The 16,331-nt window shown below is 37.6% G+C and overlaps 1 protein-coding gene and 1 long non-coding RNA gene across 10 annotated transcripts in view; one reads left to right on the plus strand and one right to left on the minus strand.

The window, feature by feature from the left end:
• Positions 1-16,331, minus strand: part of LOC132391652 (uncharacterized) — a 43,785-nt gene that overhangs the window by 21,331 nt on the left and 6,123 nt on the right. For 2 of the 8 annotated variants that reach the window (XR_009511294.1, XR_009511291.1), the window contains exons 2-5: positions 11,346-11,509; positions 9,349-9,433; positions 4,349-4,432; positions 2,560-2,648 (exon numbers count right to left, since the gene is read on the minus strand). This is a non-coding gene — a long non-coding RNA (uncharacterized LOC132391652). The other 6 variants (XR_009511295.1, XR_009511290.1, XR_009511293.1 and 3 more) reach the window with 6 other exon arrangements.
• abhd18 (abhydrolase domain containing 18) overlaps positions 1-16,331 on the plus strand; it is a 61,979-nt gene that overhangs the window by 13,159 nt on the left and 32,489 nt on the right. The window contains exons 6-8 of one of the 2 annotated variants that reach the window (XM_059965112.1): positions 4,365-4,443; positions 8,031-8,115; positions 9,056-9,083. In XM_059965112.1, the coding sequence (XP_059821095.1) occupies positions 4,365-4,443; positions 8,031-8,115; positions 9,056-9,083 (192 nt within the window). Of the gene's footprint in view, positions 1-4,364; positions 4,444-8,030; positions 8,171-9,055; positions 9,084-16,331 lie in introns of those variants that run through there. The other variant, XM_059965111.1, reaches the window with a different exon arrangement.

Below are 16,331 nucleotides of genomic sequence, written 5' to 3' on the forward strand. Positions count from 1 at the left end.
GCAACACAGATAGACAGTGTTGAAGATGATTTATGACATGCTTGATATTTTTGCTTACCGATAACTACTAATAAGATCCAAAGCCCAACAAGCTGGAATACAAAATAACCCTTTATTCAATAAAACTGCACCAGTTTCAGGATTCCACTCAAACTCTCACTCCCCAGTGAGACTGTTTCAATATTTTACCCCAGAACACTTGAGTCCTTGACTGGGACAACAACCAATCAGTGAATGGCAGCCTTTGATTGGCTTCAGCAACTACAAGGTACTGATTGTTTTGGCTCATTGAAACACTTGCCTACATCAGATGGGGCACTGAGTACAAGAGTTGTCATGCTACAACTATATAGGACATTGGAGAGGCTGGACCTTGAATATTATGTACAATTCCGGTCACCGTACTATAAGAAGGATGCTGGACAGCATACAGACAGCAGGGTATGAGTTTCAAGAAGAGATTTTTTAGGCTGGGATTGTATTCCATGTAGTGAAGGAGGCTGAATATTGACCTTGCAGAAGTATATAAAGTCATGATGGGCATAGGCAACCTGGATTGACAGTTTTTTCCCCAGTGTAGGGGAGTCATAAAAATATACAGCATATGTTTAAGGAGACCTAGGAGGTAACATTTTCACAAATGGTGGCAAGAATATGAGCGAGCTACCAGTGGAGTGGTAAAGGCAGACAATTACACCATTTAAGGGAAATTCGAGCAGGTCCATGAATAGAAAATGTTCAGAGTGATCTCAGCCAAATATAAGTGGAACTGGCTCAAAGGGCACCTTGGTCAAGAAGCTGTTGGGCTGAAAGGTCTGTTTCCATGCTGTACAGCTCTATGACTAATGATACTGAGATGTGCAAGGAAGATACAGATTGCATTTTGGGGAAAAATAATTAATCTTGAGAGATGGAGGATAGAACTTGGGAAGATAAATTGGAGAAAATTATCGACCAAGACTTCAAACACTTTTAGGAAGAAATTAGTTGGATGACTGGAAGTTCACGGTAATATATTTTGCTTCAAAATATGAAAGCCAATAACTCAAGATGAAGAGGGAAATTAATGAATGGATTAGTTGGAACAAAGCCAAAAGCAAATACAAAGATGCATACAACTGTCTTGAATAAAATGATTTGGAAGTCAAAGAGAAATGCCAAATTACACTATCAGATAATATAAATATTATAAATATTCACCAATCCAAAAATAGCAAAACAAAGGAAGATAGGTCGATCAAGAGAAGAACAGGATAAATGGTGATATGACAGCCTTGGTGGTTACTAAAGAAACTACCAAAATAAATGTGATATTAGAAGAGGCGATCAAAAAGATGTCAAAGCATTTTGCTGTATATAGGTTGGAAATAAGGAAGTAATTAAAATTGGCATAATGAACAGAAAAAGTTTCATTGACCCATGATATGTCTACTGGGTTTTCAAGACCCAGTTCCTTGTTCTTTCTATGAGGCCCAGAAATATTTTAATGAAAACTGTTAGCATGGAAAGTTAACTCTGCTTCTTTCTTTACAATTGGCACCTCTTATGCTGAATGTTTCTAGCAATATTTGTATTTATTTCGTATTTCCAGCTTTACAGTATTATTTCTTCAAAATGTTTTGATTTTTTTGGTATAGTTTAAGTTATTGCTAGATTTCTTCCAATGTTAGATCAACAGAGCTCAATGAACTCAAAAGAAATTCTCCTTTTCTTAACTTTTACTGCCATAATTTCAAACCTGTAGCCTCCAATTGCTAATAATCTTGTCAGATTATCAATTAATCTTTGTGGTCAAAAGACTGCAAATTTTACAGTCTTAAAGTTTTAAAGTCTCATTTTTTAAAAGAGTATAATATTAGCTTCAGTGTACTGCATTCCTTATTTCTCTATACGTTTGGTTAAATCTCCTCTGTCCCATCTCTGAGGTATTGATATCTCTTGTAAAGACTAATTTCCAGATTAGGACACACTAGCCTAACTGCAGTTGAACTGGTTGAATTGTACCCACAGGTGATTGTATTGAAGGTAGGGAAGAAATGCAAAAGGCATATTAAGTAATAAAGGAAATAGAGGTCTGGTGGACATTATTCTTGGAAATCAAAAGACAGAACTATTGACCAGTTAGGTTAATGTCATACTGGAAAGATATTGGAAACAATATTCAAGGATTAAATGGAAATTAATTGTAGCAACCTAACTGAAAGCGAGGCTACAGGACCGATTTCTGAAAAGAAAGTCAGGCTTTTGCCGGCCTTTGAAGTGATTTAAATTAGTGTTCCACAATATGTCATAAAGTAATATAGAACAGAGTGAAATGTAATTGTTCAATTTGGCAGAAGATGAATACATTATTTCATGGGGATCAGCGATAGAATTTCTGTTGGGCTCTGAAGTACAGCTCAGTTTGTAGATAACTCCAACTTAATGAATGTTGTTTACATTAAGGAAAATTTCCACAAAATTTAGAGGACCTTAAAATATAAACAGTTTCCAAATAGCAAATAAATTTCCATCCTTCTGTGGTGATTCTTTTGGAAGGAGAAATATGGAAATACTTACTCTCATGGAAGAATGAGACCAAATTGGATAGGACCAAACAGGTGTTAGGAGATGCTGATTCACACATGTAATCATGGGGCTATAAAATTCTAGATGGATAGGATAGAAAAAGAGAATTTTTTTGATAAGTATACAGTCTTTTTTGGACCACATGTGGAATTCTGTGCAGTTCTATTCTCTTTAAAATTGTAGTCACTAAAAAAAATACAATTTTAAGGATGACATAAGACCTAAGTGTATAATTACCATGAAGTACCGAATAGCAGGGCTGAATTGACTAGAAAAAAAGGATGGAAATTCTGAAATTTAAAGATTTTCACATTGGATTGCCAAAATGGTGCTTACAGACACAAAATAATCATGTATATTTTCCAAAAAGAAAACCAATAATCATCCTTACTCAGTAGTGAGAATGTGAGGTACTTTATTCCAGGGGAAAATTGAGATCAATGGCAATTTCAGTGTAAAGTAAAAGAAAGGGATGTGTTGTATTGCTAAGATGAAGTGTCTTGGGGCTGAAGATGTGAATATTAAAATTTGATACCAAATTCAAATACAACTTTTTTTGGGAAAATATAAACTTGGTGCTGAAAGTCTGAAATGTACACAGAAAATGCTGGAATCAGTCATTGGATCAGATTGCATCTGTGGAAAGTCTGACCTGCTGAGTGCTTAGCTTCTTTCGTTTTTTTAATTGTTATTGGGGCTAACGATTTGCCTTAATCAGGTTGACAGGCTCAATTTTGACCATGTTTAGTTACCCCCAGATTCTCCAAGCAGATGTCTACATGATAGTATACACAGTTCCCTGTTCAGCCTCAAGTTATCATCAAAGCTTCTGCTTTTCTAAAACTTATTAATGAAGGCTGAAAGTCTTTAAAATATTCTGGACATACAAGCTGTCCTGGATGATTAATTACAAAATAGCAATATTTATCATTAACTGTGGCTCCTGCAAAGTACCAAATATTAATATGTTTACTGTCTTTAGTTAATACTATTTGTTGATTTTCTGGTTCTCATATTTCATAATGAAGAAAATAATTCTATGAACCTCAAAAGCTCTCCTTGTTTGGTCAAATTTAAGATATTTCGTACAATGTCACAAATTACTTTTACTAACTGAGCGATGAAATTGTGAGCCACAAGCTTTTGGAAAACCAATACATTTCAGGGATCAGTGATTTTTCTGACGCATGGGATAAATCTCTGCTCTCTGTTGCCAATCTTGCAGGAAGGGATTGCCCACCGTTCAGTCTAGAGAGTCTGTCTGTCAGGACTGGTATTGGTGCAAATGTTGTGGTTATAAATACTGAGATGTGAGGCTCAGGTCAGCACAATGAATGTGGATATTACCAGGGATTAGGACACTCAACTCCTTGTATTGACAGTATGCCCACGTCCTCCTGTTCGATATAACAGAGTAAACTGTTCGGATAGGAATAAATGTAAGTGCTTCTTCGGATTCAGAAGGGAAAAGTTATGCCGACACATTTCAAAGTCTAACTTAATCTCAAAATTCTAATATATGCATAATAAATTATTCATTTTTAACATATTAAGGAAATTTAAATTTTAGTAGCTATCAAGAATACAGCTTTATCCAAAGGATTTCACATTGTAGAGGTTTAGGATAAGGTTGTTTATTTCTACACATCACGAAAAAGCAATTGTTTGCATGTTAGCTGAGATAAATTATATATCAGATGTCTTTCTCAGTCCAGGTTCTGTGTGTTTAGGATTTATGATTATCACATCATTGTGCCACTTGCCACGTGAAGTTACTCACACTGCCATTGCTGCAGGTTTCAGTTTATAATTCCCAAAGAATGGAAGAGCAAATATCGACCTGTATGCATTCATCTGGCAGGCACTGGAGACCATGTAAGTGGAAACAAATAAAATTAGTTTAAACTGTATGTAATCGACATAAAATAGCTGGATATATGATTTCTTAAAGCCATGATGACCATTGCTGCAACTTTTAATTAAAAGTATTAATGCTATTTGGTTACAGTAAAATTCCAATAATTCACAATATAATTTCACAAATTCTAATGGCTTGATGTCTGGGTCATTGGGTGCTCGTTCTTCTGTTTGCGTTTCACTCTTTGGGGGTCCTACTGGGAGCTGGGGCACCTGAGAAGTGAAACACAATGAAAAGCAAGCTTCCAGTGAACTAGATGTCAAACCATCAGTATTTGTAAATAGTTACTTTGAAACAGTGAAACGCAAACATGAAATTGCAGTTAATTTTGCTGGCAAATCGAAGATAAGAGGAAAAATTGTAAATAAAGAAGATATAACTTCAAGTAGAAAAACCTTGCTACAACACAACAGGGCAAAGCTGAAGCCACATCTGGTGGAGCGCATATAGCTTTTGTTTCTATATTTAATGACTGATAATTCCCAAAGAGTAAATGTGGATCTGTATATATTCATCTGGCAGTTACTGGAAACATTTCACCAAAGGTTCACTAGATTGATCCCTGGGGTTAAGAGATTGTCTTGAGGAACAGATGTGCAAGTTGGGTCTAAATTACAAGAGTTTAAAAGGATGAGAGGTGACCTTTTTGAAATTTGGAGGGTTCTTGACAAAGGAAGTGCAGAGAGCTTCTTTGCCCTTGTGGGTAAATATAAAATTTCGGAGTATTGCTTTCGAATAAGGAATTGTTCAATTCAGATAGAGATGAAAGTGAATTTCTGCTGAGAACTTTTTGGAATTTTCTACCCCAGAGAGCTATGGAAGTTGAATTATTTATAGTCTACATTAATAAGATTTTAGTCTGTTGGGGAGGCAAATGTTGTGGAGAATAGCCAAGAAACTGAAGTTCAGACAAATACTCGATCAGGCATTACATTGAATGGTGGAGTATGCTTTAAGATCCACATAGTCAATAATGGTTTCAGATTCTTATATTAAGCAAGATAGTGAAGAATGTTAAGAGTCCTATGAAACTGAATCAGAATCAGGTATAATTTTAATGGCATATGTCATGAAATTTGTTGTTTCATGGCAGAAGTACAATACATAAGTATACAGTGGCATGCAAAAGTTTGGTCACCGTGGTCAAAGTTTGTGTTACTGTGAAAAGTTAAGTGAGTAGAAGATGAACTGATCTCCAAAAGTCATAAAGTTAAAGATGAAACATTATTTTCAACATTTTTAGCAAGGTTATTGTATTATTTTTGCTTTGTACAATTTTAGAGTGAAAAAAAAGAAAGGAGCACCATGCAAAGTTTGGGCACCCTAAGCGATTTGAGCTCTCAGATAACTTTTACCAAGGTCTCAGACCTTAATTAGCTTGTTAGGGCTATGGCTTGTTCACAGTCATGATTAGGAAAGGCCAGGTTATGCAAATTTCAAAGCTTTATAAATACCTTAACTCCTCAAACCTTGTCCCAACAATCAGCAACCATGGGCTGCTATAAGCAGCTGCCTAGCACTCTGAAAATTAAAATAAATGATGCCCACAAAGCAGGAGAAGGCTATAAGAAGATTGCAAAGCGTTTTCAGGTAGCCATTTCCTCAGTTCATAATGTAATTAAAAAATGGCAGTTAACAGGAACGGTGGAGGTCAAGTTCAGGTCTGGAAGACCAAGAAAATTTTCCAAGAGAATTGCTTGTAGGATTGCTAGAAAGGCAAAGCAAAACCCCACCCCCCTTTTGACTGTAAAGGGCCTTCAGGAAGATTTAGCAGACTCTGGAGTGGTGGTGCACTGTTCTACTGTGCAGCAACACCTGCACAAATATGAACTTCATGGAAGAGTCATCAGAAGAAAACCTTTCCTGTGTCCTCACCACAAAATTCAGTGTCAGAAGTTTGCAAAGGAACATCTAAACAAGCCTGATGTGTTTTGGAAACAAGTCCTGTGGACTGATGAAGTTAAAATAGAACTTTTTTGGCCACAATGAGCAAAGGTATGTTTGGAGAAAAAAGGGTGCAGAATTTCATGAAAAGAACACCTCTCCAACTGTTAAGCACAGGGGTGGATCAATCATGCTTTGGGCTTGTGTTGCAGCCAGTGGCATGGGGAGCATTTCACTGGTAGAGGGAAGAATGAATTCAATTAAATACCAGCAAATTCTGGAAGCAAACATCACACCGTCTGTGAAAAAGCCGAAGATGAAAAGAGGATAATGATCAACAATAGGATAATGATCCTAAACACACCTCAAAATCCACAATGGACTACCTCAAGAGGCGCAAGCTGAAGGTTTTTCCATGGCCCTCACAGTCCCCCGACCTAAACATCATCAAAAATCTGTGGATAGACTTCAAAAGAGCAGTGCATACAAGACGGTCCAAGAATCTCACAGAACTAGAAGCATTTTGCAAGGAAGAATGGGTGAAAATACCCCAAACAAGAAGTGAAAGACTTTTAGCTGGCTACAGAAAGCGTTTATAAGCTGTGATACTTGCCAAAGAGGGTGTTACTAAGTACTGACCGTGCAGGGTGCCCATACTTTTGCTTCAGGCCCTTTTCCTTTTTTTGTTATTTTGAAACTGTAAAAGATGGAAATAAAAAAGTATTCTTCCTTGAAATATTAAAGAAATATGTCATCTTTAACTTCATGCCTTTTGGAAATCAGGTCATCTTTTATTCACTTAGCTATTCACAGTAACAGAAATTTTGACCAGGTGTGCCCAAACTTTTGCATGCTAGTATTGTAAATGACACAAGAGTTATATACATAAGTAATGTAAAAGGAGAGCAAAAATATATAGTGAGGTTATGCACATGGATTCATTGTCCATTCAGAAATCTGATGGTAGAGGTGAAGAAGCTGTTCCTGTGAAGCATGTCAGCATCCATAGAAATATTGGTTCAACTAAATTAAAATAAAGAACTGTGTTTCCCTCTACTAAAAAATATTAGAAATAGTTTTAACGTGCTGCTTAGCACTATACCATGAATATTCCAAGTGTTTATCCCTAGTCTATATTGAGTGAACTGATATTGATCTGAACAAATGATTAGCATGATGGAATTTTTTGTTTATTAAATTCTGCAGTGGTTTTATTTCTTATGGATGTTGTGTAAGGGCAGCATTCACCATAATGGCTACAATGATTAAACAGCTATAATAATCAGTTGAATTCTAGGCCAGGTTGTTTATGATATGTATACACTATTGCTTAGTCAGGAATTTAAGCCCAAAATAACTTTTTGACTGCAGTTTGACTGTAAAGGTGAACGTCATATTCAGTTACTGTTTGCTGCAATAACTGAGAATGTGTGTATGGAAAGTTCAATGTATGTTTTATCAGCATTGAAAAGAAACTTGGGGTGGTTATAAAATGAAGGGAAAATCTGAATGTGCCCCTTGTGCAATCAAATAAATTGGTATTGACTTGAAAGGTGAAACGACAGGATTCAATAAAATGTCATATGAATTATTTATGTATTTTTAAGGAAGCTCTTTTTGTGTTATAAATTTAACATATTTTGTTCGAAATCATTTCTAGTTTTACTGGCGAAGACGCACTTTGATGGCTCGTCCAATGATAAAGGAAGCGTGTATTGGATCACTTCTTTTGGAAAACCCATACTATATCCTTTGTGAATGTTCCGAAGTTTTACTATCACCCAAAAATATCTAAGTGAGGTTAGCCACTTAGAGTTATAATTTCTCAGGGCTGTTTCCTAACTAAATATCTAATGAAGATTTAATCAGCAAAGTAAAATTTCCAAAAGAACTATTTAAAATGACAAAAAGGCAGTTCATGAAGCACACTTTTTACCTTACTACTGGAGCCAATGCTGGGATTTGTGTGCACTTTTCTGTGTAAGTCCCAGTTTCCAGTGGCATTTTTCATTCTGCTGCTTTTGTTGTTCCAGTACACTCCATATGAAGGGTGATGGGAGATCATAATCCATAAATTCTGCTCTTTTGGCCCAACCTGATTATTAAGCTAATTAATATTTTAAGCATAATACATAATGAAACAGGAGAGCATCTAAATACTAAATCCCCTTATTTTAAATTCTCATAGACAATTGAACAAATACTCAGCTATTGAAATAGCATTCAGTTCCAACATGCTTCATTCTGTTTTTCAGAATAGAATAGAAACCACATTACTCCACAGAGTATTTGATCATCTGCATCTACACTTTCCAGTAACCTTCAATCTGTTTATATTGGCATGAAAATTGGGTGAAGCAGGCAGGTGCAGTTTTTTTGCAAATTAGTTAATCTATATATAGTGTTAGCTGTTTTTGATGTTCTAGGGAGTTAATTGTTACCAAGTGCAAGGGAGAAATTATTTTTCTACTTGCCCTAGGTGTGAACTTTACATAATTTCCTTCTTTGTTTGGTCTTGATGTGATTACTTTTTAAATAAGATATCAAAATAGTTAAGTTTAGATATAATGCTTTACCAGTAACAGTTTGTTATGTACAGGTATACTTTCAATATTTGAATGGATACATATTGTATTTTTTTTTAAATGCATGAAAATTGCCTATTTTCCCTGACGACATTGTTACATGGCTACAGGAAACCTAAAGATCAAGTGTAGGTATTTAGTAATGTGTACTTGTTTTGTCTCTTGTATAATCTTTGTCTTCACAATAAATTTAGTATTCTGCTTTATCTATTTTGTGTTAAGAGAAATGCTGGATGCATTAGAGGCATTTTGAATAAGCCTCTTCATTCATTAGTGATCAAGTGCACCACAGCTCATTATTTTGTGGCCTTCATTGATTACTTCCAGGAAAAATCCAACTAAATTGTATCTTCTTGTGATTAGGTTTGTCCCATTGTGATCCTTTTTACCCACCTTGTATAATCATCCAGGACATTCAGCATGATTCATTGTACTTTATATCAGTTCTCTTTTAACTTCAAGGACAACATCTCAGGTGCTGGAGGAGAAAAGCAACACGTGTCTAAATACTCAGCTAAACTATTTCTCATGTTGATTTCACTTTGTATGCTTTCATGTCTCTGAATTAAGTCAGCAAATATGGACGTAAATTCCATTTGCAGTATAGGTCTTTTCTTATTATGCAATATAGAACTGGGGCCAAGGCAATGGAACAAAATTTGAGGAATTGCACTATATCTCAAGAACCCTGCACTTGGGCTGATTTGTTGTTTGCTATGGAAATTGTTTCAGGAGGTTACTGACCTGACCTACCAAACAAAAGTAAACAAGGTAACTAGATAAGCTGCTTGATTACTTTCACATTGCAGCAATGATGAAGGGTAGGATACTGGAGGGATTTGAATGGGTAGATTTTAAAACTCTGGATTGTTGCATCATGATCACCTAAAAATCCATAAGCAGTGCTATGAATTAATGAGATTTGTTACAGGTTGTAACAGACACAAGGTTATTGTTCTAAACAGAGTAACGGATATGAGCTAAGCATGAGAATTGTTGAGTCTGAATGACAGAATAAACAAGAATAATCAAAGTGATGGATAATTTAGAATTGATAGTTTTGTGGTCTGTACTAAAGGAAGGTTCCTTAAGATTGTCATAGCTGGGGGTGGTAGTGGGCTAAGCTCCCACTACCTATTAAATGCTCCCAATGGCATGTGTGTCCAACTCCTAGCCTTCATGTGTGGCTGAGCTACTAAGCCTGGTGGAAGGGGAAGGGGCAAAAGCAGATTACTGGTGCCTTAAAACCAGTTGCTTCGGGCAGATGGGGTTTGTCATTTGAAGTTGGCAGCTCATTTAAGAGAAGAACAACTGTAATTTCAAACCTCTGCTGCCTTGTGGCTGTACCCAATCATGCGGAAGGCTTTGGGAGTAAACCCTGAGGAAAAACCCAGAGGTGGAGTCCCTAAGGCAATCCTATGTTGAGCTCAATATTGACTGGTAACTCCTCAAAAGCCACTGGTGCCAAACTATATCAGTCTCTGCTGTGTAGGGAGGGAGCCTGCTGCAGAGACAACAGCTTGATCTTCATATTGTATTTCCCTGGCTTGCGTAGACAGCTAGGGCGGAACATCCATGGTCAACCCTGATCAACAGTGGGCTTACTGAAGTCAGCAGAGCAATAGCATGAATTGATGAAATTAAATTTTGTTCTAGATGTTAAGAATACTAGAAATTTTTTAATGTAAAATTGGGGTACACAACAAGTGGCTGACAGAAGATGGGTTAATTTAAAAGTATGGAGTGCAAATAGGGTGAGAGTATCTAAAGAATTTAAGACTTACAATGATGTTGACAGTGGGGACATGCTTGTTAGAAAAATCAGTACAAATTATGGGAAAACTGCAGAGGAGTTGATGATTTAGTATATTCAAAACAAGATAAGATTCAAAGTACATTTATTATCAAAGTAGGTATGCAGTGTACAATCCTGCAATGTGTCTTTCCACAGAAAGCCTCAAAACAAAGAAACACCATGGAATCCAGTCAAAGAAAACATCAACCATCCAATGCGTGAAGAAAGAACAAATCACGCAGATAGCAAAACAATGAGCGAAAACAATATAAAACATCAAACTACAAAGTCTTTGAAACCGTCTAAGAATGTTTAGTTCAATTTAGCACTCTGTCATTTGTTGACTGATGGTCAAGGAGCAAGTCTGCCCCATTCAAAATAGCAATAAAAATAGAGTAACCAGAACAACATATAACATGAACTACAGACTCCATCCACAAACTGCGTCGACTAAACCTTGCCCAAGATCCAAGTCTCTGACACCAACCTCCAGCAGCATCGAGGGAGAGGGACCACTCACATGCAGGCATCTTCCTCTGGGACTAGTGATCAAGACCAGTCAAACACAGAGAGATGGTGCTGAACATCTGCTCACCTTCTGCTCTCGTCCTCATTGATTTCAAACTTTCTCGATGCTTTGATCAGCAAGATATGGGGTCGCACCCCATCTCCAGCCTTCTTGGCCTCTAGGCTGCACACTCCTCTCCAAATCTCACTGATCTCCCATAGAGACAGCAAAGTGCAGATCTTTCAATCGGCCTGAAGGCACAACAAAAAAATGTAAATTACAGGTTCCAAGCTTTGTAACAGAATCATATTTGAAAGAAGAAGTAAAGGAAATAGTTTCATGAACTATCTGAAGGACATTGCTTTTGAGTGTGTTGTTTGCTGCTGCCATGTTCATCATCATCAGTTAAGGTGGAGAGTCCTTGACAGAGTAATGTATATCATCTTGTAACTGTTTCTAAGATGACCTCTTTCTTTTTGTCCTCTTAAAACCTTTGAGGTGGTTGAGCACATAATCATCTTCCTACCTCTCTGGGATTGCACTCATATGGATCCATTTTTATGTTCTCATAACTAAAGCAGTTCAATGATTTCTCTTCTCATTCCGGTCTCATTACTACTAAAGATCTTTCCCATTTCTCATGGTTCATCTCTTGTTGACTTTGTGAATATATTGATGTTAAATGTTTTCTGATAGTATTTTGCTTAATTCACCACACTACTCCATTATTTATATGTTGTTTGATTGTTTGTCTAACACCCAGTAATGAAAAGTTAAAAAATTCATCCAACCATTATTGGGGTAACTAAGTCCCTACCATAAAATCCCACCATAAACTTTGATTTGTAGTACCTACTTTATTATCTGAGACTGATCTAGATTGGTTCCACTTCGGTGTCATTTTTGACCTGGGGCGAGGCTACTGAATATGTACTTGTTTCATGAAGGTTGACTGTTTTCCATTTGCTTAATGCTATTGAGTCCTGATGCTGCTTGGCTCATTTGATATGCTACTTTGGTTTTTAAATCTCATTATTCTAACATTCTCCTTCTTCCAATTTTCAGAACTCAGTTCATCCAAAATAGTGTTAATCCAAGCATGCCTTGCCTTTACTGACCTACATTCATTTCCAAACAAGCCAAACATGTTTTAAAATTTGTATTTTTGCCTTCTTCCCTGTCTCTCTTCATATTTTTGTAATCCTGCTCTATCCTTGTCACACTCTCCCACCTTAAACTTTAAAATCCCTTCCTTGAAGCTATGCCTGTATTGCACTCTACACTCATTTGTTCTTATTATTGAATAATTTGGTGTCAAAGTTAGTTCCATACTGATCTTGTGAAGTCCATAGGACATAAGGGCAGAATTAGGCCATTTGGCCCATTGAGTCTATTCTGCCATTCCGTCATGGCTGATTGAGTATCCCTCTCAACCCCATGCTCCTGTAACCTTGGACACCCAGATAAATCAAGAAACTATAAACCTCCACTTTAAATGTACTCAATGAATTGGCCTCCACGGCCATCTGTGGCATTCAATTCCACATATTCATTACCTTCTGACTAAAGATATTCCTCCTGATCTCTGTTCTAAATAGAGTCCCTCTATTCTGAGGCTGTCTCCTCTGGTCCTAGACTCGCCCACTATAGGAAACATTCTCTCCACATCTACTCCATCCAGGCCTTTCAATCTTCAATAAAATCTCCCATTATTCTTCTTAACTCCAGCAGGAACAAACCCAGAGTCATAAGCACTCCTCATATATTAACCCCTTCATTCTTGGAATCATTCTCGTGAACCTTCTCCGGACCATATCCATGCCAGCATATCTTAGATAAGGGATCCAAAAGTGCTCTCAATACTCCAAGAGCCATCTGACCCATACATTGTAAAGCCTCAGCATTACATCCCTGCTTTTGTATTCTTGTCCTCAGAATGAATGCTAACAATGCATTTGCCTTCCTTACCACCAGTTTATCCTGCAAGTTAACCTTATGGGAATTCTGTACAAGGACTCCCAGGTTCCTTTGCACCACTGATTTCTAAATTCTTTCCCCCCTTTAGAAAGTAATCTACATTTTTATTCCTTCTAGCAAAGTGCATGACCATACATGTCCCTACACTATATTCCATCTGCCACTTCTTTGTCTGTTCCCCAATCTGTCTTAGACTCTGCTTCCTCAAGAGTACCTGCCCCTCCACCTATCTTCATATTGTCTATAAACTTGTCCACAATGCCGTTAATTCTGTCATCCAAATTATTGATGTATAACATGGAAAAAAAAAGTGGTCCCAACACCGCCCTTGCAAAACACTACTGGTCACCGACAGCCAACCATTAAAGGCCCCCTTTATTCCCACACTTTTGACTCCTGCCAGTCAGTTAATTTCTGTCCATGTCAGTATCTTTTCAGTATTGCCATGCACTCTTAACTTTTTTTTTAACCAGCCTCATGTAGCACCTTGTCAAAGGCTTCATGAAAATCCAAGTAAACAACATCCACTAACTCTTCTTTGTCTATCCTTCCTGTTATTTCCTCAAAATAATTCCAACAGATTTGTCAGGCAAGATTTCCTCTTAAGGAAACCATATTGACTTTGGCCTACTTTAACATGTGCATTCAAGTATCCTGAAAACTAATCCATAATTATGGACTCTTCTCAACCACTGAAGTCAGGTGGGCTGGTCTATAATTTTGCTTTCTTCTGCCTACCTCTTTCTTTAAAAAGTAGAGTGACATATGTAATTTTCCAGTTGTCTGGAACCATTCCAGAATCTAGTGATTCTTGCAAGATCATTACTCATGTCTCCATAATCTCTTCAACTACCTCTTTCAGAATTATGAGGTGTAGTTCATCTAGTCCAGGTGACTTATCTACCTTCAGATCTTTTGGTTTCCAAGCACATTCTCCTTAGTAATAGCAACCACACTTATGTCTGCACCCTGACACTCTTGAATTTCTGGCAAACATTATTAGGACAGGTACTGCTCTTTTTTTTTGTTGCTATTTTAATGACACTGGTGATATTGTAATGAGAGATGGCAGAGGAACTGAATGCATATTTTGCATCAGTCTTTACAGTGGAAGACATCTTGAGTATACTGGACATTCAAGAGTGTCAGGAAAGTGAATTTTGTGCAGCGAAAATTACGACTGAGAAGGTGCTCAGGAAGCTTAATGGTCTGAGGGTGGATAAATCTGGACCTAATGGAATTCACCCTCTGGTTCTGAAGGAAGCAGCTGGAGAGATTGTGGAGGTATTAACAATGACCGATAGATTCTAGCATTGTACCAGATGACTGGAAAATTGCAAATGTTACTCCAATATTTAAGAAGGGTGGGAGGCAGCAGAAAGGAAACTATAGACCCGTTAGCCTGACGTCAGAAGTTGGGAAGTTGTTGGAATTGATCGCTAGGGATGAGATTACAGAGTACTTGGAGGCACGTGACAAGATAGGCCAAAGACAGCATGTGGTTTCCTGAAAGGAAAATCTTGCCTGACAAACCTACTGCAATTCTTTGAGGAAATTACAAGCAGGGTAGACAAAGGAGATGCAGTAGGTGTACTTGGATTTTCAGAAGACCTTTGACAAGGTGCCACACATGAGGCTGCTTAGCAAGATAAGAGCCCATGGAATTACAGGGAAGATACTAGCATGGGTGGAGCATTGGCTGGTTGGTAGAAAACAGAGAGTGGGAATAAAGGGATCCTATTCTGGCTGGCTACTGGTTACTAGTGGAGTTCCACCGGGGTTGGTGTTGAGACTGCTGTTCTTTTTTTATAATTTATGTCTATGATTTGGATTTGTGGCTAAATTTGCCGATGGTACAATGATAGGTGGAGGAGCATGTAGTGTTGAGGAAACAGAAATCCTTTCGGGAAACTTAGATAGTTCAGGGGAATGGGCAAAGAAATGGCAAATGAAATACAATGTTGGAAAGTGTATGGTCATGCACTTTGGTGGAAAAAATAAACACGCAGACTATTATTTAGATGAAGAGAGAATTCAAAATGCAGAGATGCAAAGGGACTTGGGAATCCTAGTGCAAAATACCCTAAAGCTTAACCTCCAGGTTGATTCGGTTGTGAAGAAGGCAAATGCAATGTTGGCATTCATTTCTAGAGGTATAGAATATAAGCAAGGATGTGATGTTGAGGTTCTATAAGGCACCTGTGAAACTACACTTGGAGTATTGTGTGGAGTTTTGGGCTCCCCATTTTAGAAGGATATAGTGACACTGGAGAGAATTCACGAGAATGATTCCAGGAATGAAAGGGTAACCATATGAGGAACATTTGGCAGCTCTTGGGCTATATTCCCTGGAGTTCAGGATTATGAGAGGGCATCTCATAGAAACGTTCTGAATGTTAAAAGGCCTGAACAGATTAGATATGCCAAAGTTATTTCCCATGGTAGGGGAATATAGGACAAAAGGGCTCAACTTCAGGATTGAAGCATGTCCATTTAGAACAGATGTGGAGAGATTACTTCAGTCAGAGGGTGGTAAATTTGTGGAATTTGTTGCCACGAGCGGCTGCGGAGGCCATCATTGGGTGTATTTAAGGCAGAGATAAATAGGTTCTTGATTAGCCAGGGCATCAAAGGATATGGGGTGAAGACAGGGGAGTGGGGATAACTTGAAGAACTGCATTAGCCCATGATTGAAAGGCATAGCAGACTCGATGGACTGAATGGCCTACTTCTGCTCCTATATCTTACGGTCTTATTGGCATGCAGGGCAGTGTTGAAAATAACAGAACAAGTCATTGAGTGTATTTAAGGCAGAGAATAACAACTTCCCAGGATCATGAAGTCCAAGAAGGACATTGTTAGACTGCAGCAGAATAAACAAAATAGGTTGGTAAAATAGACAGAAGCATGGAATATGATATTTGATAGCTAATAGATCAGGTGGTATATTTGGCCAGAAAAGGGTTATCGTAACGGGAAGGATGTTGTAGGCAGTAGAGTTCAAAAAGAATTTGCAAATATGGTACAAGGAATGAAGGTCTACTGTTAGTAGCTGAGTGAGGCTGGGATTGATTTCTTTGAAGAGGATTTGGGGAT

The sequence above is a fragment of the Hypanus sabinus genome, chromosome 3 (assembly GCF_030144855.1).
Source record: "Hypanus sabinus isolate sHypSab1 chromosome 3, sHypSab1.hap1, whole genome shotgun sequence".
In the NCBI taxonomy this organism is placed as follows: Eukaryota; Metazoa; Chordata; class Chondrichthyes; order Myliobatiformes; family Dasyatidae; genus Hypanus; species Hypanus sabinus.